We start from the raw sequence: 26,665 nt of genomic DNA on the forward strand, positions 1-26,665 counted from the left end.
ACTGCTTTATATTCTATAACCTACTCGCTATTATAAACCATCTTCAGCGGTTTCTTTCAGTCAAAATACAGTAAATATATTCACCCGGTTAATTAAGGAGACTGCGTTAATCAAAGACACACATGTTTATTACACCGTGTCCCCAACCTGAACCCTAACCACCCTAACCTTTCTGCCTTATTTACTGATAAAAATGGGGGAAAAGATCACCTTTGGCATTTCTGTCAGCATTACACATGATGATCTGCCTCCGTTGCTATGGAGACAGAGCCAGACGGAGGCAGTCGTGCTGAATGACACAAAAAAGAGGGAAATTCGTGTCCATTAACACAAATTAATAGATAAAGTTTATGTCTATATCACGCAATGCCATGAAACTGTGTTGGGTGGTAAGACTACACCTGAAAAGGAGATTTTTTTGCCACATGATGACACATTATTACACTACTATTACTACAACTGATAATAATAATAAATGTTTTGTTTGCTATATCTTTTTCATTTCTTTTTTTTGCCACATCAGATGATTGTGCAGATGTATTTATACCCAATTTACATTAAATAAATAAATCTTTTAAAAAAAGTGCATTTACACTTTAAATAAATATCAAATAAATAAATAAATAAATAAAAATCAAATAAACAAAAATGCATTTTAAATGTAATGAAAAAGCACAACTAGAAGTGTTATTATGCAAATGATCAGTAAAGTAGTTTTAACTTCCTTGGAGATGTTCTATGATGAATTTTCTCATATAACCAAATGAAATTAAATACATTCTCATATCCACTTACGTATTTTTCTTTCTTTTTTTTTTCTTTTTTTCTTTATTAAAGTTTATTTAGTGCCAAAGAAGTTAGTGATACGTTGTTTGGGATGACTAATGGGCAGGAGGTTGAATTATCGCATTCAATTAATAACCTTAACCAATGATGGAAATATATTGAATGGACATTCTTTGTTGGAGATGAGTATGGGCTCCCTTTTGAGTCTGGTTTCTCAATATTCTCAAGGTTTCTTCTTTATAACATGCATGGACGTTTTTCCTTGCCACTGTTGCCACTGGTTTACTCAGTAGGGATAAACTAAGATACTCATTTGTAAATGTAAAATATATATCTAACTAATATTATGTATCTATTATCATTTATAATACATTTCTTTCTTTCTGTAAAGCTGCTTTGGGACAATGTCTTTAAAAAGAATTGAACTGGACTGAACTGAATCGATTTGGATTCGATTGGCTTGAATTTATTGACATGTCTAATGAACATGTAAAAAAAGTGAAAGTTAAAGAGTAGATGTGATTGTACGTCATGTGAGTAGTTTCTCGGAAGTGGGAAAATAAATCAGATTATTGTTGTACACAGATGAAGGCGGAGTAAACCGTTCTGGCCTGATTTATTTATTTATTGCTGCAAAGGAAATGAAAGTTAACGCGGTTTTAGTGTGAAACAGAGTATCAGACTTCCAGGAACTCCATAGACCAGTGTTGGTGTGTATCTCATGCACTCTGCGTGTGGATTCAGGGCGGTTCCTCTGCTGCCCCTGACTGCGCTCAGTCTGACTTTCGTTTCGCTCGGATCAGATTTCGTTCCGCGGAAAGTGAAACTATGAGTCTTCATAAAGCCGAGTGGAGCTCGAGGACGGCCATTCCTCTCCTCCTCAGCACTGCAGACATGACCTTCTCTCTCTTCACGGACTTCATCACGACTGTTAGGAGGTGGTAAGTGTTTATGCATTTGCATATATTAATACATTTATCAGCCTTTAGTTTTTCTAAACCATTTCATTAGTTTTTTATTTCTGATGTTCATAAAACAACAATCGAAAGATACAATTACATTCCGTTATAGAGCAAAGTTCCTAGAAGGCATGAATAAAGTTTTTTTTATAGATAGATAGATAGATAGATAGATAGATAGATAGATAGATAGATAGATAGATAGATAGATAGATAGATGCATAAATAGATACATAGCTAAAATAGCCAAATCAGTTCATAAATAAATAAACAGCCAAATGAGTATGCGTGTGAAATTTCCACTCAAAAGTTATTTCTGCTCAGTATCATCTTCCTATCTGTAGATTTTGAAATCATGACCGCCTCTAATACTGAATGTTGAGCTTTTCCGCCCCCTTGTGGATTAAAGTGTCTCCTGCATCCAGAACCTCTAACTTTTTCTGGGAACATTATGGACAATTCACTGACAATTCTAATGCTAATAATAATAATAATAATAATAATAATAATAATTATTATTATTATTATTATTATAATTATTATTATATTATAATAATAAAAATAAAAATAATGTATTGCTTAATAATGAGCTGTATTTATGTGAAGAAGTGGTAGATCAGTGCTTAAACCACTGTGTTATTGATTGGGAGGTTAGGGGTACCCTACTATCACCAAGCTGCCACTTTTGGGGCCCTTATGCAAGGCCCTTAACCCTTTGTGCTCCAGGGGTGCTGTATCATGGCATTAAAAATGCTATTTTTCTTCCTTCATTTGTTGCCTTTTTGTTTGCTTTCTTTTACAAAAACCTTCAAAAAATTGCAGGTTGTCAGAAGATGCATTAAAGTTTTATAAAACATTAAATAATAATAATAGGCCAGTGAGAATAATAAAACCACACACAGTGAACAGATTGGGCTATTTCTCGAGGAGGTACATATATAAAATACATTAACAGAATTATTAGGAAATATATATATAAGATATATATTGCTGTGCATACACTATTTTTAACAAACCCAAATGTCTTCACTGAGTTGGTGGACTAACGTTTTCCTGGTTGGAGCCCCGACCCTGAGAAAAATAATCAACCTCATGGTTTTAATTGTAACTCTGCTTTATCTCTCCACTTCATTACTGCTTATTCTCAGTGTGTATTATCTCTTACACCATGTGTTTGTTTATTACATTTTAAATAATAAAACATAATAAAATGTAGTGATATTGTGTTAATTATGTATTTAATTTTTTTGTGTCACAGGAGTAAATAAAGCTGCAGCAATGTCTCTATCAAACAAGACGAAGAAAAAAAAGTGAGTGGTCTTAAATACTTCATGTGAACCAACCTGTCTAGATGCAACCACACATTGTGTAAATCAAATCCCACTGCACTGACACTGTGCACATCCTATTTCACTGTAATGCTGTCTGTGTGTGATGTGCATAAGATGTAAAAAATGTTTTAGAAATCAAATAATCAGATTTTTTTATATGATTTGGAATAACGATCAACACTGAAATGTAGTAGTTTTTTTTTTCATTTTTTTATTTATTCTTTTGTAAAATTTTCATAACCACAAAATAACCCCCCCCCCCCCCCCCCATGGAAAAAGCAAAAACTTGCTCAGTCTTAAAGCTTCTTCACATTTATGTCTTTTGTTAGATGCTCCTGATCCAGAGTGATTTACAGTTATCACATTTACACACTGAGCATCTAAGGGTTAAGTAAGAGCTTTGATCAGAATCTCACCAGCAGTTGCTTGAAAAATACTAAACCTTTTTTATTGACCACCTCTTACACAACTCCATCTTATTTTCAACATCATTACAATATTTGTCATTAATGTGACAGGAAATTGTACTTTTTTTGGATATAGTATGTATCGTCTTTAGGTTACGACCGTAACCCTAGTTCCCCTTGTTTTTCCTCTCACGATGTCAATTTCAAACCCCTGTAGTACTTTACAATTTCATCATCATTATATATTTAATGAGTTAATAATTGTATTTAATGGAGATACTGTTTTTTATTGTATATTCCAAACTAACTTTATCATTCTTTTATTAAGAAATGCATTTGGAGCCACGGCACCTCCATTTATCGACTACTTGAAAGAGATCCTTAGACGCTACCCTGATGGAGGACAGATCCTGAAGGTGAAAATAAACTTGTTATTAGGGGTGTAACGGTACACAAAGAGGAATAAGCAACAAATCGCTTTTTTCTGTTCATTTTGAACAGGCAGTAGTGTTTGGTCACAATCAGCTACAGATCAGCTACAGCTACAGATCAGCTAAATAGAATTGTGAAAAATAAAACTTTTTAATTAGGAGACTATATATTGAACTTTTAAAGGTTAAGCCCAACTCTCTCCTAAAACAACAGAAAAACATTAAATGTGCATTAAATTTAAGACCCAATAACTGTTATCGTCCTACCTACGACTCGCTCTCCTTTACTGCCGTACTTCACAGGAAACTGGAAACTTTCCCACACGATGGATTTAAAACAAGCAGGTGGGTCTTCGAGCTCTTGTGTGTTGTCTGAACTTGCCATTCTTCTTTTGGATTGGTGTGTAGCAGAGCTCTTCGTCTGCTTTTTCCTGTTGTGAGAGTTAACATTGCATTATCACACGTGCCCCCATCTGGGCGCCTGTGACTGAGTGTATTGGTCGTCAGAGTACACGAACCGAACCGTGACGCCTGTACCGTGACAATTCGGGGCGAATACATGTACCGGTACACCCGTACTTAACATAATATTTTGTGACATGTTCAATTTGTAATTAATATTAAAATATCTAGGTTTATCCAGGCATTTAAAATAAAACTGTGCATTTCATGAACTGATGTTTTAATTCTCCTTTATACCTTTTAATAATAATTCATAATACTTTATAATAACTACATAAAATTTGTGTATGTCTCAATGACCTTGTAATCTTGAAGTCCTTTTTCATAATATCCTCGTTTAGATTTAATTTGTATATCTAGTAAAACTGATAATGATGATATAACAAATTTTACAGTCCCTACAATGTTCTTTATATCATTTTTATTACATAATCATGCCCTTATATAATCATTTTAGAACTCTTACATAATTGCTTTTGACTCTGCCCTTCATAAGTACTTTGTCTTTCCTCACTACATCATTATATATTTATAACATAATATATGTATACATTATATGCACTGTATGTAAGCTAATATTCTGTTTACATGTGTGTCATTTATATTATATTCATGTATTCATATAGCTTCTATATGTACTTGGGTACATTTAACATTTTTTATTGACTTTTTTAGAGCATTTAAATTTGTAAATGCTCAATAATTCACAATTCAATACATTTCTTTTTGTTTATAACCCTTCCACAATGCTATCATAATACTTTCAAATGTACAGTTTATAAACTATAATCCCCTTCATAATCATTCATTTATTTCTATCATCCTTCACAATTACTTCAAAACCAGTTTAAAGTCTTTCCTAATTTCATAGATCGTTATCTCCATAGTTCACGAAATCTTCATAATTGTAAATAATTACGTTGTAAGTACTTTTATAATTCCTCTATAAATCTCTACATTCCTTCATATACCCAAGACAAGAATTTGTAACGAATTAACCATTTATTTCGTAATCCCTTATACAGTAGATTCTTTCAGATTCTTCGTAATGAGTTTATAAACATTACTAAACTCTATAATCCTGCATTTTCCATAGTACATCATAAATAATTTAAAATACACAATACTATATAACTTCATAATAATTCTTATTCCTCTATATATCTTATACATACTTTATAATGCATTATTAATCCAAAAATAATGCCATACTCCTTTAATTCTCTGTCTTGATTGATCTATAATGATTCCATCATTCATAGTTGTTTCCTAACTAATTTTTAACACATTATAACCCTTCAAAACCAACCATGTAGAGCTTTAAAACATTCTCATACTGATTTGCAGCTGGTCATAACTCTGTTCAGATGAAGTGTGTATGTATAAATGAGTTTTACTCTCCTGTATTGTTTCACAGGAGTTGGTACAGAATGCAGACGATGCTGGAGCTTCAAACACCGTGTTCATCCATGATGAGAGAAGATACGGTACAAACAGTGTGTGGAGCGAAGCCCTGGGAAAATATCAAGGTATTTCTATTCATATTTCCATTGCAGTGTGAATGACCCAAGGAAAAAAAATGTAAACTGTTCATTCTTAGTCATGTTAAGTACATGTTTGTCACTTTATTAGATTAGATTAGATTAGATTAAACTTTATTGTCATTACACATGTACAAGTACAAGGCAACGAAATGCAGTTTGGGTCTAAAAAGAGTGCAATAACAGCAAGTGCAGGATTTACAGTGTTACATGATTTACATAAATTAAAATAGAATGATATTATAGGACTATGAACAGTAATTTACAGATCTATATGTACTATTAATATACAGATGAATATATATGTACTATGAATTAAATATACAGATGAATATATATGTACTATGAACAATACTATACAGATATGTATATATGTACTATGAACATGATTTACAGATGAACAATACTATACAGATGAGTATATATGTACTATGAACATGATTTACAGATGCCTATTACTATAAACAGAAGTTTACAGAAGGATGTAAAAGGTGAACATAATATATTGCTATTACTATAAACAGAGATCGGGTATATATACAGTGGTAATAAGTTAATGGTGAGCAGCAATACAAAGAAGAGCAGTGTGCAAATGAGCATAGTTTTGTGTAACACTCCATTAGTGCAATAACAAAAAGGGTGTGGAGGGAAATGAGCAAGTGTCACGGTGAGCATAACTTTTTGTGTATACAGTCCATTAGCGAAAGAACGAAGTGTGAGGTGTGGGGGGGAATATGTGGTAGTGTATCAGCAAGGGGCAGAGTTCAGTAAAGAGACAGCTCTAGGAAAAAAGCTGTTCTTTAGTCAGCTGATCCTGGTCTGGAGGCACCTGAAACGCCTGCCGGAGGGCAGAAGAGAGAACAGTCTATGTTCGGGATGAGAGGAGTCCTTAAGAATGCTGCGAGCTCGACGCAGACAGCGTTTCTTTTGGGTGTCCACCATGGCTGGGAGTAAGGTCCCTGTGATGCGCGGGGCGGTTTTCACCACCCGCTGCAGTGCCTTACGCTCTGACAGAGCAGCTCCCATACCAGACTGTGACACAGCTGGTCAGGATGCTTTCTATTGCGCAGCAGTAGAAGTTCACTAGGACATCCGAGGAGTGCTGATTTTTCTTTAGTGTCCTCAAGAAAAAGAGGCGCTGGTGAGCCTTCTTGACCAGCCACTCAAAGCACTTCATAACAATGGGTGTCAGTGCTACAGGGCGGTAGTCGTTCAGGCACGTTGGGTTGGAGTGTTTTGGCACTGGCACAATGGAGGTGCATTTAAAGCAAGTGGGAACCGCTACTTGGGCAAGAGACAGGTTGAAGATGCCAGTAAAGACCCCAGCAAGCTGCTCAGCACATGCCCTGAGTACGAGTCCAGGGACGTTGTCCGGTCCAGCGGCTTTGTGTGGAGGAGAGTGCGATTGGAGAGTGATCAGCCGAGAGTTTGAGCTTTGTGGCAATTTCTTTGTTGTCTCTCACAAAGCGAGCATAAAAGTCTTTAAGCTCATTCAAAAAGAGGACATCAGTGGCAGCGGGAGTGGAGTGGGAGGATATGTAATCACTGATGGCCTGGATGCCTTGCCACATGCGTCGAGGGTCAGAGTTGGAAAAATGCTCCTCTATCTTTTGCTAATAGCAGTGCTTGGCCTCTTTGATGCCCCTCTTCAGGTTAGCTCTGGATGTGCTGTAGGCCTGAGCGTCGCCTGACCTAAAGGCAGTAGTGCATGCTTTCAGCAGGAGGCGCACCTCCTTGTTTATCCATGGCTTCTGTTTTGGGTATGTAATGATCTGTTTCTGGGTATGGATCTAATCCAGTACAGAGGAGGTGTAGCAGTCGATGTTTGTGTGAGAGTCACTAGTGGCCTGAGAAGCAAATGTACTCCAGTCTGTGTGTAAAAACCTTTCCTGAAGTATGAAATCTGCCTCTGCGGGCCACACGTTGATGGTTCTCACTGATGGCTTCACCCGATTGATGAGGGGTGCATATTTGGGGGTGAGAAACAAAGAAAGGTGATCTGACTGTCCCAGGTGGGGGAGGGGGGTCGCAACGTAAGCCGCAGCCATGTTTGTATATACATGGTCTAATGTTTTGTTCCCTCTGGTGTGACATGAAATATGCTGATGAAATTTTGGGAGCACTGCCTTTAAGTTTGAGTGATTAAAATCTCCCGCAACAATAAACGCAGCTTCCGGGTGAACAGTCTGTTGTTTACTGTTGGCCGCATAAAGTTCTTTCATAGCGAGCTTACAACGGTCTACATTTAACCATTAGAAACTCCAGGTTAGCTGAACAATGACTCTCAACAATAAAAGAGTTTGTGCACCAAGCTTTGTTAACATAAATGCACAATCCACTGCCTCTGGTCTTACGAGAGCCATCTAATGTCCTATCCGCCCGGAGTGTGTGTTGTCCCGCTAGCTCAATAACCGTTGTCCGGGATGGCGCTGTGTAGCCATGTCTCTGTAAAGATCATGACATTACAGTTCCGAAGTTTCATGCTGTGCGTGTTGCTGAGTCGAATCTCCTCCATTTTGTTTATCAGTGACCAAACATTGGCGAGGAAGATCCTAGGTAAAGAGAGCCGGTCTGGTGTTAGCTTTAGCTTAGCTTTCACTCCACCACGCTTCCCCCGCCTTTGTTTACGATCTCGATGCCGCCTGCGAGCACTTCCGCCCGGCCGGGTAGAGTGAGGTGTCAGAGGTGGCAAAAGTACACACATCCTTTACTTTAATAGAAGTACAGATACTCATGTTTTAAAATACTCGGGTAAAAGTTGAAGTACTGATTAAACTTTTTTACTCAAGTGAAAGTAATGAAGTCTTGGCTCTGACATGTACTTAAGTAAAAAGTAGTTTGTGTCTCCATTATGAGGGAAAAACCTAGAGGGTAAATTGTGTAAAACATGGCGGATTTGGTGTTTGATTTGAGACTTGGTGCAAAAATAAAACAAGTTTACTGATTAAAAATATTTTTATCTGGAGTTTAATTTATTTTATATATAAGTAAAGAAAGGACGTATGGATAAAAAAAAAATTTCCAAAGATTTTAATTTTGCTTCTTTTATATTTAATTATTTATTTATGTATTTACATTTTTTATAAAAATGGTAAAAACAGAAATGCACGCTGAATTGATAGCGCATTAATAACATAATGCCGTTTACAATAATTTTTATTTTGACAGCCAAATATATATATATATATATATATATATATATATATATAAAACTAATTAAAAACGTTACCGAATGAATGTATCCAGGCTGAAGATCCACATATAGAACACAAGCAGAGAAAAGATGATGATGATCATGAATGTGTCTGTTCTCAGTCATGTTCTCATCACTGACTCCCTCTGTCTCATCCACATTAACCACAAACTTCTTACTGCCTTCTGTCTGCTGATTCTTATCTTCGTAAAGAGTGAGGGTCAGGACTTTATCCACCAGCGGATTGAAAAAGACGCGTAGTAACAGGAAATCGGTTGTTTGGCAGTGAAAAGAAAAATTTATATTTCACCAAATCAATGAATTAAAACTAAAGTAACGAGCCGGTTTTTAAAATGTAAGAAGTAAAAAGTACAGATATTTGTGTAAAAATGTAATGAGTAAAAGTAAAAAGTTGGAGTAAAAATAAATAGTGGAGTAAAGTACTGATACCAGAAAAATCTACTTAAGTACAGTAACGAAGTATTTGTACTCCGCTACTTCCAACCTCTGATATATGTAATATGATGCTTTTAAGATCAGGGTTCAAACTAATCAAGATACAGGCAGAAACTGGATTTAACAACAGATCCAACAGATCTTAGGGCAGGGATTGCACTTTCTCAGTGTTGAAACTATACTGTTTCCAGAATCTGATAACCTCCACACACCTGTACATAAGTTAAAGTAACACAGCAGAGCAGGATGGCACACTAACACTGGCAAACATTTGGCTTGCACTTTAATCAACAGCCTCATTCCATCATTATATGCCACATTAAGTTTCTGCATGCTGCTCTTTCTTTATTGTTGCCATTAATAAGCAGTAAACATAGAGTCCTTGCAAAATAGTGTAACTTTTTACACTAGCCGACGAGCAGTTGGTCGGACTTACTCCAAGGACCCGTCCTATGGACCTAGGAGTCCAGTGCATGTATCCGGAACAGCCGGTTCAGTTTCTCCCGAAACAGGGCCTGAAACGGAGGAGGGTAGAATGCCTGTAACCTCATGGGTCATGGAACAACCAAGGGCACCTTGGGGATGTAACCCGTTGTAGGGTACAAAAAGGCACTAGCCATACCACACCTCCAGAAAGAAGGGGGCCACAGAAAGGGCCTGCAGATCTCCAACTCTCTTGAGAACTCAGTCCACCAGGAGATCGTATGCCGCAAAGTGGCACCTGTTCACTACATGGTGCGTAGATCACCACTTAGACCCAGTTAACTGCCCGGTTGGCCCAGTGTTGGAATCTCTTTAAGAACAGTTGCCCAAAGGGATGCCTCCTTCCACCCTAAAGGTATACGTGTCCGCTAATGCAGCTTATCATGCTTCACTTGCTAAACAGTCACTCGAGAAAAACCCTTTAGTGACACGTTCTTCTCTGCTGTACCCTGAGGCTGAGGCCTCAGGTGTGACCCAGAGTGCCTGTATGGAACCTACAGGCACTCTGTTCTCTTCCATTGTTCTGGAGGTTCCATTGTTCTGGAGGCCCTATCTAAACCTCCCTTCAAGCCCTTGTCCGAGTTGCTCTTGACATTTCTCACAGTCAAGACTGTGCTCCTACTGGCCAACTCCTCTTTGAAGAGGGTTGGAGTTCTTCAGTCCCTTTCCATGGCCCCCTTTCTTCTGGAGCAGGCATGGCCCAGTGCCTTTCTCTACTACAGACCGGTCTATGTTGCCAAGGTGCCCTTGGTTGTCCTGCATGCTCCATCGTCTCATTTTCTCAGGGAAAATGTTACCACATACAATGAAATTCTTAATTTGCTGACCACAATAAATACAACAAAAATAAATAAACAAAAAAAAAATAGGCATAAATAGACAAATATATACTCTAAAATGTACATTTATATGCAGAGTATATTACAAAAACCAATTAATTGCATACCATAGTCCACAACAAGTGTGCAAAATCTATGATTAGTGTGAAAAGTCCACCAATGTGTGTGAAAAAGTTTGCAATGAGTGTGCAAGGCTGCAATGGGTGTGCCAAGTCTGCAGTGATTGCGCAGGTTCCCTAATGAGTGTTCTGTCAACTGTCATTTGTTTTTTTACGAGCCTGATGGCAGTAGGAAAGAAGAAATTCTTTAAGATAGTAGTTCTGCATTTTACACTTCTGTACCTCTGGCCTGAGGAAAGGAGTGTGAATGTCTATGCTCAGGGTGGGTGGGATCCTTTAGGATGAAAGCAGTTCTCCTGCAAACTTTGTGATAGTAAATGCTCTGCAGGGACAGCAGTGGAGTCCTTGTGATCTTTTCAGCAGTCTTCACCACTCTCTGCAGGTGTTTGCGCCCAGTATAGATAGTTTCTGGATGAATTTGTTGGGGATGACCGTAAAAATAGCAGAACTATAGTCCACAAAAAGCATCCCGATATAAAAGTCTTTATTTTCCAGGTTGGAGAGGGAAAAATGGAGGGCATTCAGACAGGTGGGTGGGCTCTTCTTGAGAATTGTGACGACTGTTGTGTTCTTGAAGCAGGTAAATAGATACATTGTGTTCTGAAAAGAACACTCGACTTCCTGCTAAACTGGCCTCCAATGCAAAACTAACCTGAGATAGGAATGTGTGGTTGCATATATTCCTGGTAAATATACCCACACCGTATCACATTTCAGTGTTGAAATAGTAGTTTTACACTATCCTTTTAAGGTGACAGTTTGTGACTATGTTAAATGGATGTGTCTAAACTAATAACTGGGCCACAGTCACATTAAAGAATAATAAGGTTTTAAATAGAGATCACATAATCACAAGTTCTCAATATTAGGTCCTGTCTCTCACTATATGTTACAATTGTTCCTTTTAAACAGACACAGGGGCAGAACTTTTTCTGTTTAACAGATTGCATTTTGCAGATGACAAATTGCATATTGCATTTCATCATTGAGTGCATCTCAGTTAGTCATTACAAACAGTTTATTGAGTATACCACTTCACTGTTCTGGTAGGACCGGCTCTCTATGCGTTCAATGATGCAGACTTCACTGAGGAAGACTGGGAAGGGATTCAGCAAACAGGGCGGAGCATCAAGCATGATGATCCAACTAAAGTGGGGCGATTCGGGATTGGATTCAATTCTGTTTACCATGTTACAGGTAAGAAATCAGCACTTCAGCACAACAGTACTTTTGCACTTTAATAGGGAAATTGTAAAACCTTTTTTTTTTTTTTTTTTTTACTTATTCCTCACATAAGCCTAAACTCAAACTTTTTGATTAATTGAAAATTAATCCAAAGGTTGAATATTAAGTCTACTTTAGAATTGTTTTTCCACACGTTCCACTCGTTTTACATAAATCATTGAAGACAAAAAAATTACAACTAATGAAAGATTTATAGTTTATAAATAGCCGTAGATTAAGCAATTTCTCTTTAGACAGACATCATGAACCACAGAAAATGTGCAGAAAGCAAACCATATTTAAAAAAGTGAAGAACTCTGACAATTTGAGGTTGAAGTTCTATTTCAGATAGCCACTTCCCCCACTGGGGCCTCACCAGGAAGAACCGCTGAGAGAATTTATAGGAAGTTCACTAAGGAGAAAGTGTCACTATAGATAGAAGGATTCTCCTAAGAATTAAACTTGTAAAATGTGATATGGTCAATAAACCAGCAATTTTGTTATTTTATTTACAGATTTGCCGTGTGTATTTAGCTCCAAACACCTTGCCATTTTTGACCCCCAAAAGCTAATGTTTGATGATGAACGTGAGGGCTACCGCTGGTCCCTGGATGATGAAGAGGACAGAAAAGACATTTTGAAATTGAAAGATCAATTCAAACCTTTTCAGGATATTGTTAATCTAGTCTGTAATGGTTCTTGTACTTGGGACAAAATCATCAACGAGCACTATTTTAAAGGAACACTCTTTCGGTTTCCTTTGCGTGATGAGGCCTCAGAGATTTCTGACAATTTATATGACTCCAAGAAGGCTACCCAACTATTTGACAGCTTCATTCCAGATGCAGACATTAGCGTTTTATTTCTGAGATCAGTCTCATCCATTTCTTTGTTGCATATTGATTCAAATGGCAGTGTTACCATTAGGATGAAAGTTTCTACATCATCACCAACCAGCCCTCTTCAGCAGACTGATGATTTCATAGAAAACTATGTGCAAGGCAAGACTAGCTTTAAGACAGTGTCCTGCAGTTCACCAGGTCAGGATGAAACAACCACCAAATGGCTTGTGACAGCCTGTCGGCTAGCGGAAGGACACATCCCTGAGATTGACAAACTGGCTGACAAACTGAGTTTTTACCCTCAGGTTGATGTAGCATTTCATTGTGATGAAGACAGGGCAGGTAGCAGTGGAAGACTAAGTTGCTTTTTGCCCCTTCCAAACAATGAAACAAACAGGACAGGACTCCCCATTCATATTAATGCATGCTTTGGCCTTACAGACAACCGAAGGTACATCAAGTGGCAAGAAGAGGATCAGAAGAATGATGAATCAGCAGAGTGGAATGAGTTGCTAATGAAGGAGGTTTTTCCTCATGTATACCTCAAAATACTCCAAGATAGTGTGAAACTATCAAAAAAGTCAGTACTTCCTGTAAGTGCCGTGTACAAACTCTGGCCTAATCTGAAAGAGACACAACACAGCCCTCGATGGCATAAAGTTGCAGTAGACCTTTTTCAACGATTGTTTAAAGAACAAGAAATCTTTTCCTTAGCGAAAAATGAGAACAAATGGGTGGCTGCTTCAGAGGCTGTTTTCCCAGCAGATACTGACACTGATATAATGTCTGCAGTTTTCCACTTATTGATTGAAGAAGGAGAAAACCTTGTGACTGTGCCTGAACATGTTCTACTCAGCATAAAGGAAACCTTTCCAAACCCTGACAGTCTGGAATGGGTGACACCAAGTTTTGTTAGATCTGTGCTCCACAGAAATAACATTAAATCAGTTGCTAAGGATGAGAAACTGTCCATCTTGGAGTATGTGCTCAGTGATGGAAGGTATGAAGAATTAAATGGTCTGCAGCTTTTGCCACTTAGTGATGGAAGTTTCAGGTCCTTTACAAACCAAGAGGAAGACACTGTTTTGATTGACAATGAGAAGTTCTCACGGTAAGCTCTCTTATATGGCTCTTGTTTATTTTATACTCATTTGTTGTGAATTGTCAACATAATATATACTAATATATACAATATATATATATATATATATACACTCTTCTATGTCTAGGGTGTTGCTACCTTTTTGCAAAGACAGATTTCTGCCTGAAGGTCTGAACAGCTCCACGGTCCATCATCTGAGGCACATAGCAATGACAAGTATGGAAATTATTGTGTTTTTTGCTGATTGTATGAAATGGTTTATGGACATTCTGATCATAGTAGCATACTAACCATTAAACCACTAACAAATACTGTAGCCATATTACAAAAAATATATAAAATAGCATTTTTTTGTAGTTTAAGCTGTAAATAAATTCAAATACATCATGACTGACAATTCTATATCTGCTCTGCTTAATTCTAGATTCAAAACTGTATCAACTCATTAATTTGGATGCAAACAATGTTGCTGTATTTTGCAAGAAACATTTACCAAAAGAGTGGAAAGAGACAAAAGGTCATGTGAAGTGGATTTCTATGAAAGATGATTATCCACCAAAAACATGGCTGAAGGAATTCTGGAAGTTTCTGAACGATCATTGGGCAGAGCTTAGAGATTTTATTGGCATGCCTTTGATACCTCTGGAACCATTTCAACAAACAACCAGTAGTGTAATGTTAGCAAGACTGGAAGAGAAATCCACTTTGATTTTCCAAAGCAGCAGAGAGTACACCTTATCAGATCAAATTCAGAAAGTGGTTACGGCGATTGGAGGTACTGTCATTAAGAAAGATGAGTGTCTAAAGCATCATGACATCGAAAGTTACGTTCTGACTCCATCTCCAAGGAACGTCCTGCAAGTTCTTTTAAATATAGACAGAGACAAGGTCATCAGAGGAATTGCTTCTACTTCAATTCATGAAAAGGAGGAGTTTAAAACCTATATCTCCTCTTTGGATCTTCTTTCTGATGTAGAGCAAAATCTGTTGTCAGCTCTGCCCATTTTTAGACTGATGTCTGAAAAGTATGTTGCTATTGAGTCAAAACAAGCAGTTATTTTAAAGTCCAACCCAGCCATTCCAAAGGATTTACCAGTGCCTGACACCATAATCCAGTGTGCAAATGAAGCTGACCGCAGACTTTTGTCTCTCCTTAAAGTTAAGCTTCTGGATCCTGCTCAGTTAGCTATTTACTTGGTAGACTGCATTGATATCAATCTTTTTGCAAAAGAGAATGAACAACAAATAATGACTTGGATTCTGAATCATGGGCAAATCCTTTTCTCCCAAAATGAAGAATTGCTCAGGAAATGCAAGAATCTCAGTTTCATTTTGACAGAGCAAGGTGAACGTAAAAGGCCGTCAAGTGTTTTTGATCCCACAAAGAAAACTTTCCTTGATCTTTTTGAGGAAGACTTTTTCCCACCACAAGTTTATAGATCAGCAAAAATGCTAGAAAGCTTGAAACAACTTGGCCTACAAACAAAAGAAGAAGAATTGTCCCCAGAAAACATTCTTTATGTTGCCTCACAAATTCAAAAACTCCACATCCACTCACGAAACAGGGCTTTCAAAAAGGCTGATGTTCTTATAAAAATACTGAATGGAAATGACTTGCTCTCAAAATTCTCTGAGAAGGAGAGACAAGAGCTTCTTCAGTTGCAGTGGATTCCTTGTAAAAATCCAAATTTGGTCAAAAGTAAAAACAGTCAGAAGCGGTGTCTCTACAAACCAACTGAAATAAGGGCTTCAAAGTATTCTGCAATTGTTGGACATGTCATGCCACTTGCTTCAGACCTAAATGAGAGCATATGCCACAAACTTGACCTTTATAGTTTTCCTCCAGCTGAAAAGGTCATGGAAAATTTGTGTGTTCTAAAATCTTGGGCTCAAACAATGCCCAGTCCAGACTCAGATTATGAGTTCAAAAACAATTTGCACAGCACATATAAATTCATGCAAGAAAACATTGAACAGTTCAGAAAGGAGATGAACAATAAGAGCATTTCTTGGCTCTGGACCCAGAATGAGTTTGTGTCACCCAGGGAAGTTGTGCTCACTTATCCAGCTGAACTTGATCTAAGTCTTCACATCAAGAAAGTGCCTGAAGAATTTTTACAATATGTTGAGCTCCTTAGAGAATTTGGTGTGAAGGAAACACTTGCTGATGAAGAAATTGAAGCTATATTTAGTGACATTAAAGAAAACATTGATGACAGGATTCCACCTTATGGTGAGCCCTCTGAACTTAAAATGTCAATAGCCATCCTTGACTGGATGCGAAAAAATGAAAAGAATTTAAAGGACACTACACCAGTACCAGTCATGGCACAAAACCAAAACTTCACCTTACAACCTTTAAAAACGACTGTTTTTTGTGATATCAGTGATGATGGGTTAAATGACCTAAAACAAGATGAAGAGGAGTTCTATGTTATCCACGAGGAGGTGCTACCTGTGACTGCAAAATGGCTGAAAATTCCCTTTCTAAGTACCCGTATTCTAAAACCACAAATTATAGTAGCTGAGGAAGAGTATGAGGGAATCGAGCAGTGTGGGCAAACAGAGCCAATCACTCTGAGAATCAAAAACATACTGAAAGAGTATGATGATGAAAATGACATTTTTAAAGAACTCCTACAAAATGCTGAAGATGCTGGTGCGATTACCTGTGGATTTATGCTGGATTTCAGAGTACACCCAACTGAAGGGCTGATTGATGAAGGCATGGCTCTGTGCAATGGTCCTTGTCTTTGGGCATTCAACAATGAGCTGTTCTCAGAGGAAGATTGGAAAAACATTGTTAGGGTTGGCTCTGCATCAAAAGAACACAAACTTGAGAAAATCGGGAAGTTTGGACTAGGTTTTAATGCTGTTTACCACTTGACAGATATTCCATCTATTTTGAGTGGAAAAACTCTTCTAATTCTTGATCCAAATGTAACCCACTTGGAAAAACACATAAAAAGTAAATCAGTTCCTGGAATTAAACTTGACCTGTTTCAAGATAGGCTGTTTAGGAGGTTTCCTGGACAGTTCAAATCTTATCAGGGGATTTTTGATTGTGATCTATCAAACAGCAACCAGAAATTTTACAGTGGTACTCTGATTAAACTACCATTTCGCACAGCAGAGGAGGCCTGCAATTCAGAAATTAGCTCCAAGGTATATGACAAAGAGCATATAAATGCATTTCAGCAACACTTGACAGATGGTTCTCTTACTCCTCTGTTATTTCTTAAGCACATGAAGTCATTGTCTCTTCAAATCATTAAACACGAACCAATCGAAACCGTCCTTAAAATCTCCAAAGAGATCGTATGCTCAATTAAAATTTCAAATGAAAGGCATCTACAAGACATCAGAGAAGCTCTGACAAACCTTGACACAAACTGCCATGATGTTGTAGACTGTTTTGCTGCAAACATTGTGGAAATAGATTGGGAGTGTGCCACGACACCTAGCAAACAGCACTGGCTTGTCTATTCCTGTTTTGGGACAAAGGACTCACTAAGAATGTTTCAGAGAGAACTGGATCAATGCACATTTTCCTTACCAATTGGAGGAGTTGCAGTACCTCTACAAAAAGAATCAGATAATATGTGGTCCCCTGATGAAAAGTTTTTAAATGGCCAGGCGTTTTGTTTTCTTCCTCTTCCAATAGATACAGGCCTCCCAGTTCATATCAATGGATCATTTGCAGTCACATCAAACAGGAAGGCTTTGTGGGAAACTGGTACAAAACTGGAGTGGAACAAATCACTGCTTAAAGATGCAGTTGCAACAGCCTACATCACCACACTGCTCGAGTTGAAGAAAATATACCAAAATGGGTACCTTCAGAACTATGATTACTACACATTCTGGCCTGACACAGAAAAAGTAAACAAAGCATTTCAACCTTTGGTTAGTGCTTTTTACTCAGCCATTGTACAAAGCACAAATGTCAGAATCTTGGAGCTCTTGAGTAATGGAAAAACCTGGTGCTCCTTTGTCAATGCAAGATTTCTTGATCCAAGTATTCAAGAAAATGAGACAGTGGGAAAACTTGCAATGGAGGTGTTCCTAAAATATCCAGAACCGAACTACTGTTCCATCCCTTTGCCGGCCTGGGCAAGGAATAATTTCATTCGATGTGGCTTTGGTGAAATGGTAAAGGAGAGAACATTTAGCTGGTTTGAATTTTACCAAGTAGTTTTCAAGAACTTGAACAAAATGGAGGCACACTGCAGAAATGTTCTTATATTGAATGCCATAGACTTGAATGATCATGCAGTTGACAAATTGCTAAAAAGTACTGCATGCATTCCAACACAGAAAACAGGGACTCTTCAGTTCACCAACAAACTGGTGAATCCTCATGGGAAAGTTGCATGCTTATATGAGCCAGAGGAGGGCCGCTTCCTTGATGGAACCAAAAATAACTATTTCACTCCAGAAAGGATTCAGCGACTGACAGACTTGGGAATGTTGAATGATGTGCTCCCACTAGAGGAAGTTATAGAGAGAGCTAATAAAATCTCCCAAGTTTGGGCTAAAAACAAAAGTAAAGCCTACACACATCTTCAGTGTCTTTTTCACTCCATGAAGAAGCTTGCACATCTGGATTCTTTGCACTGGGAAACTCTAAAACATATTTCATTTCTTCCTGCATTGGGTACCAATAGGCATAATGAAGTAATGTCTGTACTTAGAAAACCTTCTGAAATCTATGATGACCAGTGCCACCACTTGGTAAACATGACAGAATTCATTGTAGATCATTTTAATCTAGACTTAAGACCAGATGACCCAGTTCTGGCAAAATTGGGAGTAATGAAGACCCCACCAATTGAGTTAGTACTCAAACAACTCAAAGAAGTACATCATCGTGTCAATTCATTTGAAAATTCGGAACTCTTTGACATTACCATAAGCTGTTATGACTACCTCAACAAATATCTGTTGAATGATGGTGTTCCTACTGTTATTATTGAATATGCACAATCAAACCCATTCGTACTGATTGATGGTTGTTTTGTCAATGTGCAGTCAGTAGCAATTAATGGAACATTTGAAGAAAAGCCATACCTCTATTTTCTTCCCACCATTCTGTCCAAATTTGAGAAGCTCTGGAACTGTGTTGGCATCAAAAGTCAGTTTACTACAGAGCAATTCGTTGCTGTCCTTCAGAAAATGAGTATTAATTCAAGACAACTCAAAGAAAGAGATATTCATGTGTGTCTTGATATACTTATCAAAGGGCTGTATGGCTCTCGAGAAGAATCTGTTAAAGACTGTCTAATTCCTGATGAAAAAGGCGTGTTGACAAAGTCAAGCAAGCTGAAATTTAACGACAGTCCTTGGATGCCAGTGCAAGCTGGGGTAGCATTCTGTCATAATCTAATACCTCGGGATGTTGCTTGCTATTTTAATGTAGAAACAACAAGACACAATACTTTGAAAAATCATCTAGTGAATGAGTTTTCTCCCTTGGCTAAGGAGTTCGGACAACATGAGAAACTAACTGTTCGGATCAAAAACATAATTGAAGCTTATCCAGCCAAGAAAGACATCCTGAAAGAACTCCTTCAGAATGCTGATGATGCAGAAGCAACAGAAATCCATTTTGTATGGGACAAACGAAAGCATGGAACTAAAAAACTATTTGGGAAAAAATGGGAGATGCTTCAGGGCCCAGCACTTTGTGTGTACAACAATACAATATTTTCAAATGAAGACCTGATAGGCATTCAGCAATTAGGAGAAGGAGGAAAACATGCCACTTTGGGTAGAACTGGAAAATATGGTCTTGGTTTTAATTCTGTTTACCAGCTGACTGACTGCCCATGTATACTAACTGGTGATGAATATCTCTGCATATCTGATCCAAACCTGAAATATGTGGAAACTGGAACCAGAGAGTCACCAGGCTGCATGTATTTGATGGATGAAAATTTAAAAATGTCTTTCCGGGATGTTTACAATACCTTTCTACCTGAAAGTTTTCCTCTTCATTCTGGAACCATGTTCAGACTTCCACTCAGGACAGAAGAAATGGCAGCACAATCAGATATATCAATAAATGCAGTTCGAAATTATGAAATGATGGAACTTTTCAAGGCTTTACAAACAGATCCAGAGGAACTGATTCTCTTTTTGAAGCACATCACCAAAATACACTTTCATGAAATAAACAAGGATGGAAGTAAAAGCAATTATTTCCTAATTGAGAAAAAAGTCACAGAGGACACCATGGAGCAAAGGGAAGGTTTTCAAAATCATGTTCGCAATTCTCTTAAATCTGGGAGTGTAAACCCACACCAAGCTATCTATAAAGTTTCTATTACATCAGGGAAAAAACAAAGCCGGTGGATTATAGCAGAGCAATATGGATCGTTTCTGCCAAACCAAGAAGAAGATAATGCCTATGCCAAAATACCCCAGGCAGGCCTGGCAGCTTGTTTAGACACAAAACCAAAAGAAATTGAATTTCATGGAAGGGCTTTTTGTTCTTTGCCATTGCCGGGAGAAACTGGTCTTCCTGTTCATGTGAATGGAAACTTTGAAGTGGATCACTTTAGAAGAGATCTGTGGAAAGAAGATGGTGAGAGCTTAAAGACCAAATGGAATCAATTACTGCAACTGAACACCATTGCACATCTGTATGCTGATCTTCTTGCAAAAATCTGTACAAGCTTTAGGAAAGGAGAACCCAAAATGTTGGTACATCTAAAATCACATCTGAACTTTATCTTGAGCTACTTTCCTATAGTGTCAAAAACAGTTGCCCCAGTTTGGCATGAAATGATCAATGAAATCTATCAGTCAATCAATCGACATAACCTTCCTGTGATACCAATTCTTAGAAGTGTTGCTGAACAAAAATCTTCACAATACTCTGATCCAAAGTACACATTTAACTGGTCAAGTGTTTCAAAGCCAGATCCAACAGATTCACCACATTTTACCAACCACAACCATGGTGACATTCTCCACATTTTGGAGCGCACTGAAATGAACTTGGTACCTTTTTCAATGGAAATTCGAAACATTATGGAGAGCTTTAAGGCTGCAGGTGTTAAAGTGGCTGAAGTCAGTCCTTCTTCAGTAAACAGCTATTTGAAACAGAAAAAAATTAATGATCCCTTGCACACAGCTGATGATTTACCATTACCTATCAACCAGACTTTGATCAAAGATTCAAAAAGTTGTTCACGGCTCTTGGAATTTTGTCTAAGTAATGATGAATTGTCTGGCTCTGTTACCAGAGATGTGTATAAAGAGTCTAGCTCTGTTGATCTTAATGGGCTGCCTCTTCTCCTTACCAAAGATCAGAAGTTGAGAAAGTTCAGCTCTCATTCTCCAAAGCTTATTTCAAAATTTGCTCACATTTTTCAGGAACACAAGTCAGAATTTGCAGACGATCAAGTTAATTATTGGCTCAAATCTATTCTGCTAAAAGGAAAATATCTTGAAAAATTAACCATCCCAGTGGCAGCCAGTTTTATAAAGCCAGTTCTTCAGAAACAGCTTCAACACTCACCGCTTAATGAAACAAATGAGCTTCATACAGCTGGAAAAGAAATGAAAGAATGGTTAAAAAATCTCTGGAATTTTTTTGAAAATGAAGTGAATGAATTCCCAGGTGGCGAAACAAATGGGGTCTTCAGTGAAATAAAGAAACACTTCTCTTGCAGTTCTATTTTGCCTGTCATTTATCCAGGACAAAAAGACACATGCTTTCTGCAAAAGCTCGCAAACCTACATAGAATTGTTCGTGAGCCAAAAGAACACATTTCTGCCATTCTCATTAAACTTGGATGCATGACAATCGACCGTAACTTTTTTCTGAGGCTTGGCGAATTTTTCCACAAATATATCCAACCCGAACTTTTGAACATTGAGGACAAAAGTGCCGTTCTGAACCAGCTGGACACAATTCCACATTCACAGTTTGATTTGCTTTCTGGTGATGAAAGTGATGAGCTCCAACGCTTCCTTCAACTTGGCATCAGCTCCTCTAAAAATATAGATGAGTATCAGAGAATGTTCAAGTCTCTGCCTTTGTTTCAGACAATATGTGGAAAGCGGCAAAGAATCGATTCTTACAAGAATGTGTTCATCCTTAAATCAGTGTTTCAAGAACATTTTCCAGGCTTGTACAAATTTGATGACAGGAACTGCATTTTCCTCAAAAACAACCTTGTGAATGAAAGCCTCTCAAAATGTCTGGACATTAAGATTTTGGGGGATCTGGAGTTCTGTGTAAAATGTATTATTCCTTCAGTACACAAGCTGAAACAGACACAGCTTATTGATTTAATAAGGCTGCTATTGGAACTGAGCCAAACATCTGGCTATAAGGACTATCGAGACACCATTGCCTGTGCCTTGAGAGATGTCAGATTTATTGAGGACATCAATGGTGATCCTCAGATGACCTCATACTTCTTTGATGACACTGTTGAGCTGTACAAAGTCATGCTTTCGAAGGAGAAGTTTGTTCCAGAGACTTTTTGGAAACTATTTAAATGTAGTACAAGTGCAAAAGCCCTTCTAAAGAGCTTAGGAGTAAAGCATGAAGTATCTGAAGAAGAGGTTATTGAATTTGCTCATCAGATTGAATCAGATGCGAGAGGTTATATTGAACTGCAAGTTCTTGCAATGAAATCTGTAACATTGCTTAAGACAGCACTTTTTTTGGGTGCCAAGAAGTCATCTAAATTAATGCAAACAATTTCAACTATAAAATTCATGATAGCTCTGCAGATTGATCCAATACTATGTCATTACCACAAAGCATTTGCCCAAGAAAGGGATGTGGTTGCCATCAAAGGATCACTGCTGGAAAAGCAGCTAGATCAACAATACCTTATATGGACTTCCATGCCAATACTGCCCACAAAGTCCTTATCTACAAAAGAGTTAGATACCCTAAGGACAGCTGGAGTCTTTGATGAACCACCCTCAGAGCAGGTCATGCAGAACCTAAAAAACATCTGTGGATCTGAGTGCAGAACAGAGTTATTGGTAGAGATAAGAGCTACAGTGTTCAAGAACTCATATGCCTACCTACAATCTGTGCCTTTTAATGAGGCTTTCTTGGCTGACCTCCCTCTTGTTCTTGTTGAAAATGACAAAAGTCTTGTGAAAGCAAGTCAGGTAGTCCTGACACTATCTAATGCCACTGAGTTCAGGCCATACCTGTACCCCATTCAATCAAAACATGCAATGTTTGCAGAATTCTTCAAGAAGATTGGTGTTGAAGAAAAGCCTACTGTCTCTCAATTCTGTACTGTGTTAGAGGAAATCTATACTGAGTGCAGTGATAAAAGTACACTTCAGCCAAACCAGCTGACAACTGTTCAACGTGTTGTGCAGCAGCTTTTCTGTCTGATAAAAGAGGTTGGCAAATTAACTCAGTTTCCGAAGGACACACTATACCTCCCTTCAACAGATGGAAAACTATATGAATCCAGCATGTTGTTTTTCAATGACACCTTCTTTCAGGCCAACAGACTGGAAAATTCATTGAAAACAAAACTGAAGCTTCTTGTGAAACTTCACCAGTGTCACCTAACAGATGATCCATATGAACATCAAAAGCTGTTGCAGTTGCTTCCAAAACAATGTCAACCCAAACTGCTCTCTGGAGTCATTTCTGTGAACCTGGTTGGTGGACAGGTGGAACACTGTGATTACGGAAGCTCATGTGAATTCAGTGGCTGGTTTCAAAAGCATCTGTCCTCTCGTGAATTCCTCCATGGTCTTATGTGTCTGATCAGAGAACAGAGCAAGGGCACCATTTCTCAGACTGAAGCTGCACACATGTGTGAAAGCACATTTGGGAAAATTCAAATTGTTTGTTGCCAAGCTTTACACACTGAGCTTCTCTTAAATCATCAGCCACTAGAAGGTACAGAGATGGAAACTCAGGTCTATGTGAAAAAGCAGGAAGACGAGTGTGTTTTCTATTTGAAGCACAATGATAACATGGCTCCCAAAGTGGTGAATGAGGTCAACATGTACCTTTCTAAAGAAATCAATGCTCTTCTGGAAAATATATTGAATTTATTAAGCCTCCCAATACTTGGACATCTTTTATTATGTGAAAACATGAAGGATGTTGAACGGGCCCTGGAACAGCATGGAGTTCGTAACACTGTGAGTGATGAAAAAGGGCTTGTATTTCGTCCAAACCCAGGAACTCCTATACAAGAGGAGTGGCATGATTCCCTTGATATGGACCCCCTCAACAGTTTTGAGAAAGGGGAGTATGTTGGTTTTTGTAAGGATGAATTGGAAAATGAATATGTTTTTGCTATTGTTGTGGAGTGTCTGGATAAGCATTCAGGAGAGACCAGGCAAAATCCTTTAAGGTATAGAATACAGATAGGTAATGAGAAGTTCATAGAAGTTAGCTCCCTTGATCTTTATCAGTTTAAAAGAGAAGAAAGATCAGCTCCCGATGGAAATGCTACCTGCACAGACATTCTCGAACTGCTTTCACAATCTAAACCATCAAAGTCTGCACCATCACGGTCTAAATCATCACTGTCTGAACCATCCCCAAAGAAATCTGTACCACCGACTTTGGAGGAGGCTAAAATAGAGATTGACCAGAGCTTGGAACAGATCTGGAAGATGTCCGATGAAGACAAATCAAAGGCCATTAGACGCCTGTACTTAAGGTGGCATCCAGACAAGAATCCTGATAACATGGAGCTTTCCACTGAAGCATTTCAATATTTGATGAACAAAATTGATGAGCTACAGCAAGGAAAGTCCAAACGTAATACATCAACACAATCAAATACAACACATTCTTATGACTTCAGAGATTTTTATGAAAAATGGAACTATGAGGCTAAGAGTCACAAAAGGGGACGGGAGCGATTCTATCAGAACAATTTCAGACAGCAGTATAATTTTTGGTCACACTTTCAAGAAACACCAAGACCAAATAAAGAGGAAGCTAAACGTTGGTACAAACAAGCAGAGTGTGATCTTAATGCTGCTCAGAATGACACTGGATGCAATGTGTACCCAGAGTGGTGTCTATTTAAAGTGCACCAGGCAGTGGAAAAAGCACTTATAGCCACAGAGTTTAGAAGGAATGGACAGCATCCTGAAACTGCATCCACCATCACATGCCTTGCCCAGAAGATATCAAAGTATGCTACCTACCTTTTTGATTTGCCCAACATTGTGATTCATTTAAGGGCACTTGGTGTTGATGCTAAAAGAACTCAATACCCAAACTTCTACCCACCGCCCCACATTCCAAATGACAGATTTAAAGCTGCAGATGCACAAGAAGCAGTAAACATAGCAACAAAACTGCTTAGGAAACTGGAGATCTATATTATTGAGTGATATAAAATCTGCCTACATGTCTGTGGTAAATTGAGCTTTTTTTTTTTAATTTTTTTTTTACTTATTTGTATACCATGAATTACTACTAACTTTTTTAATTCTGTTAAACTTTTTTTTTATTATTATTATTATATACATTCTTTTGTCAAATTCTATAAGTTCCAGTAAACATATTACAAAAGTTTTGTGATTTAAATACATTAAGTTACTGTATTGTGCTTTACATTATTGTTCTTATTGCTTTACTGCCTACAAGCTTTTAAAGTCTTGTTTTTTTGCTAATTTTTGTGGGGTTTTTTTCTAGACTAAAATGAAACTTATTGCTGATAAGTAAATGTGAAACTAGATTGACTGAATTTCATTTGAGCAATTTGCTACCCATACTATTACTACTAATACAATAGTGAAAATAATAAATAAAATTATAATCGATACTGCATAATTGTTTTATTTATCGCAGACACTTTACATTTTAATATGTCATCTACATATTTAAAATTATGTTAATGCAAGTACAAAAGCTTTTCCTTTGCAGTTTCATGTGTTTTTTACTCTAATGCTACACTTGTGCTGACTAAACAAGGTCACAAGTCCAAATCCCAGTAAGCATCATGGCATACACCACTCACAATGGGTGCATTGTTATGCTGATGATACCCAGCTATATATTTCATCCAAACCAGGCGATACAGCTCAATTAGCTCGCATAACTGAGTGTGTTGAAGAAATAAGAGATTGGATGACCCATAACTTTCTGCTATTAAATTCTGATAAAACGGAGATTTTGCTCATCGGCCCAAAAAATAGTACACAGAAGCTCCAGCATCTCAGCCTGCATTTAGACGGTTGTTCTGTAACTACTAGTTCAACGGTAAAAGACCTGGGAGTTATTTTAGACAGCAACTTATCTTTTAAAAATCACATCAATCAAGTTACAAAAACAGCCTTCTTTCACCTTAGAAATATTTCTAAGCTAAGAAATATGTTATCTATATCTGATGCAGAGAAGCTCGTCCATGTGTTCATGACCTCCAGAATAGACTACTGTAATGCATTACTAGGTGGATGTCCTGCATCATTAATAAACAAGCTTCAGTTAGTTCAGAATGCCGCAGCAAGAGTTCTTACTAGG

General features: G+C 37.8%; 2 protein-coding genes across 3 annotated transcripts in view; both read left to right on the top strand.

Moving 5' to 3' along the window:
- Window positions 1-26,665, top strand: part of LOC310723321 (uncharacterized protein) — a 487,719-nt gene that overhangs the window by 431,146 nt on the left and 29,908 nt on the right. The gene's annotated exons all lie outside the window — the stretch shown is intronic.
- sacs2 (sacsin molecular chaperone 2) lies at window positions 1,524-25,965 on the top strand. The gene is made up of 8 exons (XM_083536059.1): window positions 1,524-1,727; window positions 3,004-3,055; window positions 3,812-3,899; window positions 5,794-5,905; window positions 12,058-12,204; window positions 12,747-14,184; window positions 14,303-14,391; window positions 14,600-25,965. Exons 2-8 carry the CDS (start codon window positions 3,024-3,026, stop codon window positions 25,531-25,533), a joined length of 12,840 nt encoding a protein of 4,279 aa, XP_083392185.1. The 5' UTR covers window positions 1,524-1,727; window positions 3,004-3,023; the 3' UTR covers window positions 25,534-25,965.

The sequence above is a fragment of the Silurus aristotelis genome, assembly GCF_946808225.1.
Source record: "Silurus aristotelis genome assembly, chromosome: 3".
In the NCBI taxonomy this organism is placed as follows: domain Eukaryota; kingdom Metazoa; phylum Chordata; class Actinopteri; order Siluriformes; family Siluridae; genus Silurus; species Silurus aristotelis.

What these genes read in the sequence shown, in the direction of transcription:
- sacs2 (XM_083536059.1), top strand. Translation starts at nt 3,024, where the DNA reads ATGTCTCTATCAAACAAGACGAAGAAAAAAAA. An exon ending in AACAAGACGAAGAAAAAAAA is followed by an intron (nt 3,056 to 3,811) that starts GTGAGTGGTCTT and finishes TCTTTTATTAAG; the next exon opens with AAATGCATTTGGAGCCACGG. An exon ending in GACAATGAGAAGTTCTCACG is followed by an intron (nt 14,185 to 14,302) that starts GTAAGCTCTCTT and finishes TTCTATGTCTAG; the next exon opens with GGTGTTGCTACCTTTTTGCA.